Source organism: Crassostrea angulata, chromosome 10, assembly GCF_025612915.1.
Source record: "Crassostrea angulata isolate pt1a10 chromosome 10, ASM2561291v2, whole genome shotgun sequence".
Lineage (NCBI taxonomy): Eukaryota > Metazoa > Mollusca > Bivalvia > Ostreida > Ostreidae > Magallana > Magallana angulata.
The window spans coordinates 40,836,018-40,854,159 of NC_069120.1; the positions used below are offsets into that span (position 1 = coordinate 40,836,018).

Here is an 18,142-nt window from a genome sequence, read left to right on the forward strand (position 1 = left end):
CGATTGAAATATTGAAAAATTGTAAAATTATGTTTTCGTAACAAAATGAAGATATCCTAATGCACAAACTATATCTGGAAATTTTGTTTGAACTGAAAATAAGGAAGCTAAAGTGACGGTGCTCTAAAACAACTGAGTTATGAAAAATGTTCATTTTCTTCTTAAAAACCTTCCGCCACAAAATATAGTCCCATACTAAACTCTGTAAAAATGTAATTTTTCCTTTACTATTTTATTTAAGATAGTTTAATTGTCATTATAAAATTTGAATTTATGAGTAGAATCAATATATTATGCATATTTTCTAGAATAGAAATGACCCAAAATGGCTACCCAAAAACACAGGAACGAACCTCTTTAAAGTTTCAGGTAAATAAATTCGTCGATTGCAATAAAAAAAAATCTAAGTTTGTGTAAAATATGTTTAAATAGAAAATGATTTTTTTTAAACTGCGCCTTAAAATCAATCAAAATATTCCAGGCCCTGTAAGCATAATAAGTAACTTTAGGGTTTTTATGAAGATCAATTCTTTTTATTTTCGCGGGAAAAAAGTAAATGAAAGTTATGTTACCATATTCGCTAACCAAGGACAGTTCAGCTTGGATTCTTATTTTAAAAACTGGTTAGTGGTATGTTACCTGAAAATAATTACATTACTGTACTCTTGACAATCATTTCAACATTCTATAGCTTGAACGGAATAAAGTGTAATACATGTATGAATTTTTTAATTTACGATATACATAACTGTATAAACTGAGCTTTTGTTGATGTTCATACTGTGGATCTGACTCTGACGAAAATGTACATTTTTTCTCAAGATTCACTCAATATGCAAGTAGATAAGCATATTAATGAAATTAATGACATTCCTGTACTTATTAATATTAGCTTTAAATTCTATGTTATAGTTCCTAATAATTCAATTGTATAAACAAATTTCATATATTTACAGGTGTATTAGAGCTTCTAAGCGCAGTTGACTCTCCAATTTTACACCGCTTAAACACAATTAAATTGTATACTTACTTATTTATTAGTGCTCTTTTTAATTTAACTGTTCTTATCAAATGGACTGGATCATGAAAACTTCATTCGTTTGTTTGCATGTCTGCGAGTATGAATGAAGGTGGCGGGTTTGTAAATGTAGATGTGAATGCGTATTTAAAAACTACATTTTACAATTTATATATGGTAAAAGTTAAGATAACCATTTAATGTTCCATTTTTTCCCCTTGTCTTGAATGTACACAAATTATCAAAAATATTCTGTAAACTAGCAATACTATATTCTGTAGCAATATTTTACAACACCACTGCTTGACTTTGTATTCTGGAGAGGGTATTAAAGCTTGTTACTAAATCCATTTGAATTTCAATAAACAATGTTAAAATTAAATTCCTGAGCATTTGTTAATCGGTTAAATTGGCGCTCTCATTGTATGAATTTAAGAAACGAGCGACACGTACATGTAACATGCTAAATGGTCTGGTGCATACATGTATCTTTACGGACTGAATAATAAAACAAAATACCACAACTCTGCATGACATTTTTTTATTATCATTATCTAGTTTAACTAGCTAGATACATATATATGTCTATAACAACCCTTTAAATAGAATTTTTAAAAACCCCACAAATTTCACAGCAACAATTCAACTTTGATAAAAAATAAAAACCCATCAACACACACGTGTGTCTGAACACATACTTTATTGTAGAATTATATAAATTGAAATTACTTTTTCATTTCATACGAAAGTTCTTGCTGTAACAAAACAGACAACATATTTAACACCATTGGAACAATTATATAATGGTAATGTCAGATTTCTACCAATTTCTTGGCATGCGTCGGGCAATGTGATTCTAGTAAATACAAAGTTCACCTCCAAAACCTGCAGCTACTTGAAATTCGTGCCAATTTTAACCAACACCACACAGACTCACAAAGGTAAACACTTTAGTAAAGAGAAGCATCCAAACCTGCCAGGAAAAAAAATATGAAGTTTTAATATCAGACAAATGTTTGAATCATTGTTCACTAAGATTTAAAAGCCCAAAGATGTTTGATGTTTTTGTAATGAAAAAAATGTCAAGGTTGATTGCATAACGTTGCCTCTTTGTATTATACAATAGTCATATAGATTGGTTAATTTAAAATCCATGTCAATTGTTTGGAGATATTTTGCATTGTATGCTCAGAAGACGCAAAAAGAATTTTCTTGAAATTGGTAAACATCTAGAAGGCAAACAACGGTATGCTCGTAACTACTTTAATTGCTGTGCTTCGCGCATTAAAGAAACTGGTATGCTGTGAGTGATCAGCAAATTAGCAATCATATCTAACCCAGTGTTTTAAAGCTACAAACTCTCATTATTATTAATTAAGTAAAGGACAATTTGTTATAATTTAGGTTTGAATTTTGAACATTTTCCTTTATATACATGGACGTACTTTAGACGAAGTTTTATATATTCATACTGAAGGCTTAGTCCATATTTTCCCAACACACAAACATATATAATCTGCACATATTAATAGAGCGGCAGGAACTGTACCAGTTATCGGCTAAAATTTAACGTTTTCTTTTCGTATTTCCTTGTTTCTTGATATTTTTGGATAAAACTTGATATGCGTTAAATGGCGATTTCCTTGTTTATCCATCTGTTAGATTATATCATTGTTAAGAACTCAAAACATATTGTTTTTGTGCTTTTTAGCACGCCCCGAATGTGCCATGTTTTACAACTTACTGTATCAGTTATCGGCTTTGCGATAATAACATAGTAAAATCCCTGTACATGTTGATTTGATACTCTGCATAATGTACTTTGAATTATGGCCCTTTTGGGGTCAGACTAAAGGTAGTAAGGGTTATAATACATTAACAAAACTCATAAAATTATTCGTTTGTTATCATACGGTAATACACAAAATCGTTGACTTTTCAATACACAATAATGTGCAATCAGGCGTTTAACTGCGCTTTGAATCTCTTAGAGTTTAATAAATTCCTTTTGTTTGTACATGTACATATGTAATATGTATCGATATTATGTCAAATCAAAGAAGGTATATGGTAACGTATCACAAAGATGCCACAATCTAGTTTTAACTTATGACGCCACTTCCCCCACTGCTGAAAGTGCGAAGATGTAAATCAGCGGTAAACAATGATCGTTCAAGCTCATGGTTAAATCATATTTAAGAAAGTTTTCAAGCAAACTTACTTTTCTTTATTCGAAACAGACGACTGAATTGAAAAATCTCGGATAGTCGCGTGCTATAAACCCGAATTCTCAGTTTAGCCGATAACTGGTCTTAGCCGATAACTGGTACAGTACCAGTACATGTAACTTATAAACCAAGTCCATTTTGTCCAGTATGGTGCATTTGAATTGGAAATTTTCTCACATACGCATGTTTAACATCTTGGGTTTGAATTTCACACATATCACACTTTTATATGTGTTTGATGTTTTGATGCTCATGTGGATTTGTAAAGTCAAAGTATGCCATATAACTAGACGGTTAAATATGTATTTCTTTTGATTCGGATTACGTAAAACATTTGCAACAACAGATGTCAACATCAATTCATACCAACCGACAAAGCGCTAGTAAACACCGATGAACGATCTTTGGTAAAGGGGAAAATGAGCTCACATTGCAACATTTACATTAATACATTAATGGTTTAGGAAAGCAGTTTTGCAGCGCAGGTTGAAATCAAGGGGGTTAATCGAGGTGTTCTTCTTGAACAGGCTTTGGGTTGGCTATTGATCACTCTAACCGTTATCGGATATTGCCTTCTGTGATTTTCCATCTGAACTAAACTATACCTGACCAAAATCATAAAACAGACAATCGACCTTTTTTTTTTTATTTTTGAACATAATAAAAATCTATTTAAACGAAACCCTATAGACTATTGATTTGAAAAGCATTTTTTTTTTATGACAAAAGTGTTACAAGGATCATGCATACATTTTTCCTATATAGTACCAGTTCTTACACGGAAAAATCACCCAATTTTGTATAGAACGGATGATCCATCATCATTTTGGAAGGGAATACATTTAAAACTCCTATTTATTCATAATTAAGGTACTTCGCTGCTCTACAAGGATCGATAACTCCGAAATCAAATTATTGTATGATACATAATGTGTAGTAGTATTTCCATTACAAGGTGACAATAACATTTGGTCTTTGGTAAAATAGAACACACCATTCATTCTTCTTTGAGGTTCGTGGGTTCAAATCTGTCCGTCATTCTAAACTTGAACTATATATGCATTATGAACCATTGTGATGATAGCGATGCTTAGTAACAATAGCTAGATGGATAAAATAAGGTGTATTTAAGCATGAATAATAGCTCAACACGTTGCATGTAGGATATATATAATATAATCATGGTCTTAATCTATATTTCGTTGAAATATTAAGAATATTTTTTACTATTTTGGACGTTTTTTCTCTCTTGTCTGACAATTGAAAAATATCCAGATTACGCACAGTTTCTCAGAAAACGGCATATGATATGTTGTTTTATCTAATGGACAATATCTGGATTTCTTTTCCATTGATTGTAATTGTAAAATGTTTTATCTTTTGAATGAATTTTGCTCAAAATCAAAGTAACAAAAAATGTTAATAGAAATCTAACATTCACTTGAACTCTAGGATACCTTTTCAAAAATATTCCGTGCAAATTGCAAATTCTTGTAATCGATTAGGTCATCAACACGTGAAATGAAATGCTCTATTTCCAGCAACGCTATAAATTCTAAGGAACAGGGAAAATGAACTGATGATGCGAATAAATCACCCATAAAGAAAAGCCAATTGTTTATCGAGTTTTTACAGTCTCAATCAATGGTCTCTGGAGGCTTTAAAAAGTGCCAATCCTATTTGATTAAGAACTTGTGAAAACTGGAGTGAGTATTTCAGAGTGCTGTTCAGTTTGCACGCCTCACTTTACGTCCGTTATCACTATTTTCCGCGCAACACGTGTTTATTGCCAGATAAAATGGCTATTTTACAGAAAAAAACAAACATTGAAGATAATAAGTACATGTACATCTTCAGTGTACTCTAGAAAAAAAAGACATTTTGAACTTTCTAAAAGTTCATGCATGAGTATAATTACGTTTTCCGTCCATTTCTTGGTCCGTCTCTTTAACTTTTTCTTATTTCTATCCATCCATCCATCCATTTGGTCTCTTTATTCATCCATCTAGTAATCTTTTCATTCATTTATTTCATCCAGCTACTTGTCCACATCAATCCATCTCATTTCATTTCATTTATCCTCAATATTTATAATTCATGTATGATTTATTTCTATTCTGTTACGTGCATTCAAACTAAAGAACACATACAAGTTTCTTTTTTCTTCTTCCTTTAAAAAAAAAATAATGAACAAAAATAACAACCACAAAAATAGACTTCCAGATTGAATATGAAATTTCGTTTTCGTTCTTTGTTCTGTACATATTGACTTTCGTTCAATATTTTCCATATTTGTTTTTCTCCTCAGTTATAAAGATCAAAACAGGGGCTTAGGAAATAAGATAGCGCTAATTACTTTCAATGAATCGTATTTTTTTTTTCAACGGAAAGGAGAAACCCGTTTATGTTCCGCTAATCAAAGAGTACAAAAAAGTGCTTCTGTTTTCGACAAGACACATCGTGATCATTTGTACTTTAAAACACATGCCAAAAATGTACTCACTCGCATTGTTTTCATATACACCGATTAACTGCATTAAAAACATGCTTTTGTAAACGGTCCAGGGATTATGTAAGGAAGCAGCCACGAGATTTGTATACGCCTAAATCTGTCTGCTTATTAGAATAAAAATAAAAATAAAAAACCTCAGCGGTATGAATGACAAAAGAAAAAAGAAAAACAAATGCAGTTTACGATGGCAAATTAACCAAGGGGAAGGGGGTAAAATCCGTGCAATTTATTAGACACCGTTAGAATGGGCACCATTGCGAGGTAGGGTGTACTTTTAGGCCAATTGCCTTTGTTCTCTTTTTGAATCGGATGCAATTGATCAATGCACGTTTTTTCTCTTTAAAGAATAAATATCACGCTTGTTTTATATTGAATAGTTTTCAGGTGTAGCAGACAAATGATAAACGGACTTTGATGTGGGTTTCTTTAATCTGCTCCAGAATTAATAATACATAGAGACTAGTAGGAAACTACAAACATGCTAATTGATGGGAACGTTTAGCTTATTAACCATTATACATGTATATGGTACTTCGTGCAAGGCAAACCCATACAGAGGGATTAAAATAGTTAAACTGATCACGGAGATCCGTATGTTGAACACTCAGGAGAACAGTTGTAACTATCATGCTTTTCGACAAAATCTTGCTCATCACCATGCGGTAAATTGTCTGCCATTGTCGCCTCTTGACTTTGGCTTTGAACTAAATGTACTCTATATGTAGTATCCAGACATAAAGGTCTGTGAGAGATTACATAATCTGTCTTATAAGAGATAACGCAATTAAAACATTAAAAGTAACATGAGAAAAATAGCAAAAACACGAAATTTCCCAAACTGTGGACTGCATGCTCGAAGACACGAATCTTAACCGTATTCATAACCGTATTTTATGGCGTAATACCGTCTTCGACGAATACACAACTGTAAAACACTAGTAATAATGGCTAGACTGAGAAAACCACGCAATAGGATCCCCCAGAAGGATCTGCAATAAGACGATTCGTAAAATTACTTTCTTCTATGCAGACCAGGAAGAGTCAAGTTTCAGACGACAGCTTAATTTAAAAGCGAGCACGCGGTGGCGAGTCATTGCAAGAAACGGCCTTGCCGGTTACCGTGTTAAAAACTAGACTCAAGTTGAATGTTTCGGCTTTTATTGGTTTCTTTCATATATAACGAGGTTTTTTCTTCAAGGTCGAGATAAAGAGCATGTGACATTAAAATTGGGTTTTCTTGGAAGAAAATGATTCCATTTGTCTGATTCCAGAACGATCGTTAGTACCAAACGAGACCAAGGTACTGACTACACCTTACAGGATGAAAGCCGTTGTATCTGACTTAATAACTCGAAGAGAATTCTAAAAAGATTAAAAAAAAACAAAAACGTTATCAAGCATATCACTTTTGAAATCCTCTTTAATCACGAATTCCCAAAAACTGCCGCAATGATAATACACTGTACTAGAATAAAGACGATGGAAGAAACTCACATTAAACGTCTACGCCTCTTGATGAAATGAACAAATATCAAACGAGTCACCAAACGTTTGTTGCTGATTAATTTGATTATAAGGAGAATTTAGATTTCTTGTACATAAAAACAATAACGGTGTCTATTTTAAATTTCATACTTGTATTTTTGAATAAAAACCTGAATTAAAGGGATTATCGCAATTTGTCATATCTATCGAGAGAGGTCATGGTAAAATCACAGTATTGCAAGAACAGTTTTAACAATATGCAATGTAGAATGAAATCAATTATTGAACAGGTAGTATGAAAATCTTGTACGAAAAAAATATCGACCACCCTACCTCTTCCATCAGTTCCGGTTATATAACTTTCAAGGTCATTGAACCCTAAAAAGTCAATTTAGGCTAAGAACCATCATATTAATATTGCACAAGCAAGATAACGTTCAATGCATGACGAAGGAAAAGTTGTGACTAATTCAAGCAATGAAAAAAGCTATGAATTTCAATTGCTTTGCTGGCATACTTTGTTCACAATGGTGAACACTACATAAGAGCAATTGCAGTTCATAATGTCATATCCAAAAGAATTGTTTTTCATTTTAAAGTTCATGTTTGTAACTTGCGTTTCAGGTAACTCCATACTCGTAAAATTCTCTGATGAAAGTTGAAAAACCGAACTGATTTCAACTTAATAGACTTAAATTTCATCAATTGTTAGAAAAAATATACATGTCATCACACTTTTTGAGATGCCAGATAAACATAAACTAAAGTATATTTATGCATCAGAAAACCGTATTTTTTTCTGTTTATCTTTATCAGAAAACTAAAACTACAAAATATTTTAAAATTAATCGTTGGGATAAGAAAAACTTCAGCATTTAGACACACAACTGAGAGAAAAGTTAGAAAAAGAGTTAAGAAATAATTAAATATAGGACAATAAACGAGACCGACCGTCCCGTTGATTATTTGGATGGTTTGAGAGCAGAACAAGTACTAAAAAATATCAGTTTTTGTTGATTTTGGCTTGGGAACTCGAACCTTACCCAATGTACACAACTGACGATTAACCATCGGACCCGTCATGGTGTCACTAGTATAAGAAAACCGGTGCAGCCGAAGTTTGCGAATTGGAAGTTCATTACAGGGACTTTTTTGGTTTTCCGTGTAGTCATTACTTTAGACCATTTATCATAAACGGCATCAGGGCACAGTGAAAATCATTCCATTCTGTTTAATCATTGATTTGATTCCTCGCCATTACAGTTTAGTTAGTATAATCCTTTTGTTGCATATGTAAGGCTGAAGATGCCGATTGAGGGGGGATTTTTTATAAAGTACAGATGTAATACAGCGTGTTTTGTTGAATCGGTTGTAAGCTTCAGTGTTGAAGGACCGATCGGAAGACGATGATGATCGCAAAATAATTTTACAATGAGTTTTAAGCAAAACTTCCACCTGATGTGACAGTTTGAAATAAATCCAAGATTGCGGCGATGTGTACCTTGTGTATAATTAGATTTTTAATGTGAAAAATATAAAACGTCAGGTGCCTGTGGTATCGCCATACTCTTCTATGTCCGGAGGTAGAAATATATCATTATGATATACATATCATACAATAACCACGCCCACTTGTCAGTGCCTCTTTAAACAAGTTCGTCTACTTGATTGAAGCAATTAGTAGCGCGTTTTCGCAATTTTTTTCGTACTTTCGTTTTTTATGCAATAAAATTTAATGCACAACTTCATAATGTCTAAAGATGTTATGTTAATAAGTTTGGAAGGTGCATGTGTTTAAGGCAATCAACATCTGTTATGATCAACATTTTTTCTATGACATTTCAGTCACGTGTTATTTTTAAAACTTAACCCTCTTCTTTTTGTCTTTTTTTTTTGAAATACCTTTGAATGATTTAAGATACAGGCATTTGTGTTGAAAAGACAACAGATAACTTTTCGAAATAATTGCCGATGTTTTTGATTCGGTATATTTATCAAACTGACACCCGGATATACACACAGGATGGATAGAAACATGTGTTGAAACTACATCAATGTTTTTACCTGCTAAAAGTGAAAAAAATATAGTGATTCGGGAGAAAAGGAAGAGAGAAAAACCCATCTGAATGTCTTAATACTGACAAACTCAGTGATAATGCATTGCAAAATCGAGTAAATAAAAAATCAGAAGCTGAACAGGTGTAGAATTAAAGTGAAGATAAATTCAGCATCAAACATTTATCAAAGAAGTTTTTTATTATAGTCATACATTTCGCTGCTCGCTAGCACGGAAACAAGTATGAAATACATTTACTCGCATCATGATTTGAATTAATAACAGAAACCAGAACACGTGGTCTGAAGGGCGATTTAACACAGAAACCTCTTTCAAGAGATTTCAACGTGTTATCTGCCAAATCAAAAAATGATGGTAAGGTGAAATATGAGATATCTTAATAACTGATAAATTCACACCGCCTTTATAAATAAAAAACAATTTATAGTTTTTTTTAATATCCATGTTTTACTTTTAAATACGTACATGTATTTACTTTATGAACTGGTTTATTGGTGTAAGTTGTGAATTTTGAATTTACCGGGTACAGTAAATACAAAATTTACAACGTGACAGTTGACATGTTGTAAATTTTGTATTTACTGCCACCCGGTAAATTGTCTTTTTGTAAATTTTGTATTTACTGCCACCCAGTAAATTGTCATGTTGTAAATTTTGTATTTACTGCCACCCGGTAAATTCAAAATTTACAACATTACATTGCAATTAGAATATAAGAAAACCTTTTAAAACTGCATGTAAGATTGGGAAATAAAAACAGCGTAGTAAAGGAACTTTAAACTTTCCACCCACTTTGCATTTCAAATGAAAAAAAAAACAACCTGCAACCTAGCCAGAAGAACAAGATAAAATGCTTAAACTGGAAAAAAGACAACTTAAAAAAAAACAAAAGCTGCAAATTGCGTTTCGTGATTTTTGGTCATTTTAGGTTTCCATTGCAGAACAATATTTGCGAAAAACTGGTTTTGTCCAGTTAAAAAAAAACCCACAAAAATGATTTTACGTTCACTTGGGAAGACTTATGCACATAAATTACAGAAACTACGCACATTTGTCCAGAAATGAAGTGATCTTGAGTTCAACTTATTTCATAGCTTCATGGAAACTTGAGTGAGAGCATTTCTTTTTTGTTTATTTGTTTGCAACATGCATCTCATATTTTTTTAACATTGATTTGGAAACAACTTGCATATGAAAATTTTGCTTTGTCAAATTTGTATTTGCATGATCAATGTTTGTTTATACTCTGTTTTGCATTTATGTATTAGGTTAAGTCGTGGTTTTACATTTATGAATGCAATTTAGTTTTTATACATTTCATGAAGCAATATACAAAGTTATTTGGTATGTGAACAATTTATTGAAACAATTGAAAATATGCATAAGTAATGAATATTTAGCAATATCTGAAATTAAAATGACTGTTTCGTCAATTGTTTATCGTAGATGGAGCCGTTAGACAAATGTTGTGCGTCAACCGTTATGGAAGTTGTAAACAAAGAAAAAAATGGTCTATCACCTTAACTATCCGTTTATCATGAGGTGATAGACTCTTTGTGAAAAACGATGATCAAATTAAAGAGTTAGAAAACCAATATCGTGAAATGGGCGGTAATTTTTTTATTTCATTTTTATAATAAAAGAGATTCTGTCCTTTAGGTCAAGTTTCTGCTACTCATGTATATCAGGTTTTTGTTTGTTTGGACATTGGTGTGGAAAAATTACAAAAAATGATAATTATTATGCATATGATAATCTTCCCTGTTAAAACATCTTAACATTGAACTGTGTGTGGCCTTTGAGGAATTTGTTCCGTTTGATTAAATAAAGTGCAATGCAATTTTTGAAGATTAACGTGCAATATTAAATATTCGTATCGGCATTACAAAAATGCAAAATGAAAAATTATCATTCCTTCTAAAACGAGAACTTGGTTAAGATATGTGGAAGTTTTTTTTTCAAATCAAATAAAAGTCAAGCTGATTATGAGAAGCTATGGAAGAAGTTATTTGCGTTGAAAAGTTTACAGCTGCCGAAATTTACAGTTAAAGCATAATTTAAGGATGTTCAGCAGATTGACTCAAATTTTGTAATGAACATTACCCACTTTAACCAGTTTTTTCTGTAATTGAATCTTATTCTCTTGGCCTCTACAATTCATTCATCGCAATGGAAGAAGTTATATTACCTTTTGGAATGTTTTTTGTGCACTGATAGACTTAAATTGTTTAATATTTAATACAGAATGCCATTCTTTGCATTCATTCAAACTGTCAGCTACTCAGGCAAATTTTTCTCCTAGAACTTGTAGAGATAAATTTTAAAATAAAACAATCAAAATTTTTGAGCTTTGCAATTCGATTCATTTTGAATATTTTCTCTTCCTTTTCCATCAGTTATATAACCCCCATTGGCTACGACCACCGGGCCGTTGTAAGCAGTGAATAGTGACTACGTTATTTAGAAAGAAAATAAGGTGACGTTAAATTTATTCGGCCATTTTGTATCTTACCAAAGGTGTTACTGATTATGTGTTTATAGTGATATTGCATGTATTAAGAACTATCAGACCTCAGGACTGGATTCCGAATGCGCTATTTGTAGCACTACATTTCGCGGCGGAGAGTGACATGATGCGAGTTGGCATTTATATTCGCCGCGTTATTACAGCAATTTAGATTTTAAGCAAATTGCAATGATAACAGTGAACATTAACAATATACTCTGGACTTTGATTCTAGATTGGTATTCATGGTATTTGTTGCTTTATCGCCGTTGTAACACACTAACCCACAACGGTCACATTCAACCGGTCAGTAGGCAAAGGACGTCACATCGCGTCGCGTATTTCCGTAAACGTTCCCAAAATTGTGGATATAACTGTCATTAACTTTTTTTAAAATGAATTTTATTTATTTATGTAATGAAGAAATTTTTTAAAACTGTTTAAATACGTACAAACCTAGGTAACGTAATTTTGATTATTTTGTACAGTCTCATTATTATATTTACAATTTAATCTAAAATGCATATATGTAGTACGTTTTACATGTACCTTCATAGAATATGCAGCGATATGTACTAGTCGAGAGGTTGCTGGCCACTAAAACCTTTCAGTGACCCTAACCTTGTTGGAGCCACGTCTTTACTAATGTACCTAGACGTACGCATCATTTATCGCACTGTACGGTGATATATGTATGTACAGTCTATATGCCACCTCTATAGAAAGCTTGTCATGTACCGCCAATGTTAGTCAATGTCTCTTATACATATATACATGTACCATTGCCAGCTTCCTGGGTCCTTGGCTCCAGATTCAACAGTTGCGATATTTGGGGACTCACCAATTTTACATTGTTTTTTCTTCTATACAGCGATATCATTGACACGTTTGTTTGGTAAGATTTGAACCGTTTTTGTTTCCAAATGTCTCATCTTTCATTAATTTTGTGATTTAAACACAAAAATGTGGTAAAAATCTGATTTTTTAATCCTGGAAAAAATTCCACCATAATCGACATTTCTCAAAGATGTACATGTATAGTACTATGTATATTTTCTTAAAAGGGTTCCTCATCCTTTTTTAAAGTATTTATCAGATAATAGTATAAATTCAAAACTTTTTTCATCTTTATTTTAAAAATGGAAATGATTAAAACTGGTATTTGGTTTCAATTCCGGACATATTGTTGATAAAAGTTTTTATAAAGCTAAAAATGCTGGGGTTTTTTGTTTTTGTTTTTTTGGTAAAAATATAAATTAGCAATATTCAATGCCTCCTCATCTATAGTATGAAAAACAAAACATAAATTTACCAATTTTGCTCCTTAGAAAATAATAAGCACCTTGGAGAGTGATGGCGTAATACTAAGTATATGTATATGACAAAATTTCACCGGATTCGTGTTAAGAAATACAGCCAGACTCCATTTACGTACATTGTCTCTTATTTGACGTTCTTAGTAAGTCAATTAATTCTTCTTTCATACATGTTAGAGACACCGGCAATTGTCATAAAATTCTGCAATGATTTATAAAAACATTAAACCGAATGACCAGGTTTTCCAATTGTAAAATGCAGACAAATCGGTTCTTTATTTAGCGGTGTTTCCCTTTTTAGAGTAGGTAGTTCCATTCCTGTTGGCTATCATATTTACATTGTCATGATCTAGAGAAAAGGCAATAATTGATATTTAAAGATGTCTATGCTACAAGATAAAATCGGTCCCATAAAAATGCGTCGGCTGGACCGGAAATAAAATGTTCTAAATAAGGCCATTCTCCTGCATTGATTCCTGGGTAATGGAAAGTTTCTGTCCAGTAGAATTTACCACAGATTGGTCTAAAAGCCCTCCAAGGCTGTTCTAGCCTATCAATCAAAAATCTTGTCGCTGTCCGCTCGGAATGGAAAATATCTCTGGTTATTTCCTGCAAAATCGGTTCTCCATGCTTAAAGTTGGGATTAGACAGCGATGCCGATTATTTACGTTCATGCACGGGTAATCCTACGTCATCGCTGAAAGTCCTATTTAAAGTAAACGATCAGTTAAGGAAAAGCCTTCTGGTATGTGATACACACAACATCAGCCAATTGTTAATTTTCTCCTGTCTAAAAAGACTTGGTATAAATGTCGACTGCTTGCTGATTCCTAGTTAGATTTCTGATAGCTTGCAATCCGCACGCTTGCGTCGTGGTTCCTTTTCTGGCGGGAATTAATTTGTACACGCGACCGTCTGCTTCGCTTCGTTTTACTACTGATGAACACTGACTGAAAGAGCTAGTTGTAGCGTCAGTTACAAACTTCACGTTGTGATTTCTTAGAAATGGATTGAGGCTCTCATCAACTGTTTGCATGAAAGAAAGGTAAGGTCTTTTTAACATGTAATATCTATTATCCAGTTGCAGCAAACACAAATCTTATTTTTCAAATAAAATTTTGATTCAGTACAAAATTATGATAAAGTACGATCCAAAAATTTTATTTTTGAATGTTGATAAATTAATAAAATAATCTTAGTAACGAACTTTGTTTTGATCTAAGAGCCATGCAAGTACGTATTTTACGTGAAGAAAAATAAGATTAACCCAATTTATTTTTGAATTGGTATTTAACCAGATTATACATTCGAGTGCTCAAACATGGTATATCCTTAATCCATATCCAAAATACGATGTTTGTTATGTCCAGAACATGTAGCTGGGTGAAATCGGTGCAAATTGCTCTTTCATTAGGTTACACCATATCAAAATAACATGCGTTACAAAACATACAGATATCTGCAGACAGGAATTCAGGAAATGCCAATATACACCTGAGCCCAAGTACTGACGTAGAAATACTACGGTTTCTTTAACTAGGCTAGTATTGTAAATAGTTTTCCCCCAACGCTTCCTCCTCCTCGTAGTGATGCGATCATCCTTAAAACATGGATAATTTGGATTGAAATAGAGAGGGATTGCTCGATATCTCTCATCATTACATTCCATTGAGTGCATTTTTGTTTTTGTGATGTCATTAGAGGGAAAAAGGATCATATCGTCCCGGAAAAAGAAACCATAAAGAACGTGGGTTCAGCCAACGTAACGTATGAAAAAAACGATTTTGCTGCTTTCATGTTTTACTTTTTGCTTTATTATTTACGTCAGGCGAATTAGTCAATCTCTTTTAAAAGTCTCTTTTGAATCCTATTTTGGAGTTGACTAAGTCTTGGATGAGTGGTTTTTAGTCGGTGCTAATTTGATTTTTCCCTATGAATAGCAACTGATGCTTTCTTTCAAATATTGATCAAAGGAAAAATCTCTGTCAGGGCTGGATTCTTTAAAAATTGACAGGGGATGGGTATAAAACAAAGGAAGGGAGAGAGAGAGAGAGAGAGAGAGAGAGAGAGAGAGAGAGAGAGAGAGAGAGAGAGAGAGAGAGAGAGAGGTCATTTAATTAAAATTGAAGAACGAGTTTTATTTTTAGATTCTCTTGCAATTTTTTAGTAAATTGTAGAAATAATCTTCAGAGCATTGCTCAGTGGGAGCAAAGATTGCTGAAATACCTGCAGTTGCTCGATAGATCTCGCATCGTAACCAGATTACAGAGGAAAAATAAAACACCCCAGAATTCGTACATCCCCACACCGTGCCAATAAATGTTTACAAACCTTCAAGGAAGATATATACACCGTTCTCAAAGTGGAAATAAGCCATTTTATGTTTAGTTTCAGACCTGAAAGCTATAAATCGCTATCTTATCAAGCTTTTTCAACTGCTGGTAGAATTCTCTATCTCTTGCATGAACAGATGCCTTGTTCTATTTTTCCTAAATTTAAACATGTCCAGATTTTAGTATACGCTGAATCGTTATCCACCAGAAATAAAGTTCAAAAGGTCACAAGATAACCTTGTTCTTTTCTGGGTCACATATGAAAATGTATAAAAATATCATACCGTACTGAGTCAGAATTGTTAATAAAATGAAAGAATTGCTAGTTGATATTTCTTCTTCCGACTTTTAACATGGTTAAATAATATTAGCATTTTTGAAAAAGAACATGATTAGTGAAAAAAAATTTAAATCTTAAAATTCAAAGTAAAGATAAAGAATTATTGAAAAAATAAGTATTTGAAATTTTTAGATGACATAATTAAGTATGGAAAATTACAAAATTACAAAACTGAATTGGACATAGATGAGAACCGTATACAGAAGTTGAATATGTATCTGTTATCTTCATCTGACAATTTAAATCACCAGTATGAACAACAATATGGAAATTTTATTCCCGTACTTACGTAAACAATACAAGAAACAGAAATCTAACGGATGATATCGATATAATAACAGTGAATCAACAATTAGGCTCAATGTTACGCGCATTTCAATGGTGATTTTAATGAGTTTAAAGTGTGACTAAACATTTCATCTCCATGTAAATTGCGATGTACGTTTATTTATGAATTATCAGGCTTTGCCGTAATAATGAACGAGGGGCCTAAAAACCTGTGAAATCAAGTAAACTAATTCAATAGTATCGGGATTCTACACCGTCTCTTTCCTCTGGGCTGATATTCTATGATCTTTCACTAGAAATCTGGGGATCAATGGGATTTTAAAAATTACTCAGATTTCTAAAAATAGGTTTCAAGCGCATTGATTGTTTTTCCTTTGAGAAGCAATTGGGCTGATCTGAACGTCGATATTTCGTTCAAAAGTGCATTATCTTATTTAGCGAATTAGTTAATAAAAACCACATTTTTAAAATGTCTTATTTTTTCGTTTTTCCAAACAGTGAAAAGAAAGAGAGCGGGCATACCGGAAAGATGGAAAATAATCTGATATCTCCGGACGAAGATCAGCAAAACCTCATAAATGTCCGGAAATCTCCGAGATGTAGCACCTCGGAAAATCTGTTGAACTTGTCCTTGAAAGAACATTATGACATTATCAAGGAACTTGGAAAAGGAACGTATGGTAAAGTGGTTCTGGCCAAATGCAAAGAAACTGGAACAAACGTCGCTCTGAAGGTGCTCTCAAAAAGCAGCGTGAAAATCCGAGATTTCCAACGAGAGTTTAATTTCAGTTACTTCCTGTCACCTCATATGAACATAGTGGACACATACAATGTGGCATTCGAGACCAAAACAGCATACGTCTTTGCCCAAGAATACGCCATCTACGGCGATTTGTTTGATATGATTCAACCTCAAACTGGTCTTTCAGAAAGCGACGTTAAGAAAATAGTCAAACAAGTAGCATCTGCATTAGACTTCATGCACAGTGAAAGTCTCGTTCACAGAGACGTCAAGCCCGAAAACATTCTTGTGTTTGAGCAAGGTTTTAACCGCGTTAAACTAATGGACTTCGGCATGACCCGAAAAGAAGGAACCTTGATTCGTAAAGTTAATGGAAGCATTCCCTATACCCCGCCCGAAATCTGCGAAGCCCTTCGGAACGAGAACATTACGGTGACAACAGGCGGAGATGTGTGGGCGTTCGCTGTGTTATTGTTTTGTATGATGACCGGAAACTTTCCATGGGAGAACGCGGAGACATCGGACGTATATTACACGGAGTTTGTGAACTGGCAAAGGAGAAAAACGACCAAAACACCGTCCCAGTGGAAGAAGTTTACACCGCGGATGATGCGAATCTTTCGGAAAATGTTGGAACCGAAAGTGGAAAGGCGTTGTGACATCAAGGAAATCTACAAATATCTAAATGACACGTGGACAAGACCCACGAAAGAAAGTGACGCTGAAGAGGAGTCGTGTTCAACGGATAGTGACCATATGGACCAACTCACGAGTATTCTTCAGAATCACGGGATCGAAACCCATATAGACAAACGCTTGAGAGAACGTCGAATTTCCGAGTGGTTGTTGGCTTTATAATGCTTCTTTGACTTCGTTTTTTTTTTTTTGTTACTGTTATCATTGCTAGATGACGTGGCTTGTTCTAGAGTCGACATAGTTCATTTTCTTCACTGGATATACCTTTGTGCTTTCAGAAACACGTAATGGTGCTATACACGACTTGTTATTTTGAGTCGCCCAATGTGCAATAACCCTTGACATGTGATCTCCGATTACAAAATACCAATAAAACATCAACATATTAAGTCTTGTTGGTTCTTTTATACTTAGCACCCATTATTGAGTTTTTAATTTCATCAGCAATAATAATAATTTCGTCTCCGCTAAGTCGCAATTCCTTGATTAAAAAACCCCCACAAATCTGTACTAAAACGAAAATATGATATACAGCTTGTTTGAAATTGGAAAGAAGTTTTAAAATCAATCGCTCTCACAAGAAATGATTTAGTTCTAGTAT

General features: G+C 33.3%; 1 protein-coding gene across 2 annotated transcripts; it reads left to right on the plus strand.

Moving 5' to 3' along the window:
* The first annotated feature begins 13,211 nt into the window (after positions 1-13,211).
* Positions 13,212-17,930, plus strand: LOC128167957 (serine/threonine-protein kinase SBK1-like). Of its 2 annotated transcripts, none has more exons than XM_052833982.1 (2): positions 13,212-14,187; positions 16,602-17,930. In XM_052833982.1, exons 1-2 carry the CDS (start codon positions 14,177-14,179, stop codon positions 17,701-17,703), a joined length of 1,113 nt encoding a protein of 370 aa, XP_052689942.1. In that variant the 5' UTR covers positions 13,212-14,176; the 3' UTR covers positions 17,704-17,930. The 2 variants fall into 2 exon arrangements, with proteins under 2 accessions (XP_052689942.1, XP_052689943.1); XM_052833983.1 differs by lacking the exon at positions 13,212-14,187 and adding an exon at positions 14,538-14,909.
* Positions 17,931-18,142: the final 212 nt, after the last annotated feature.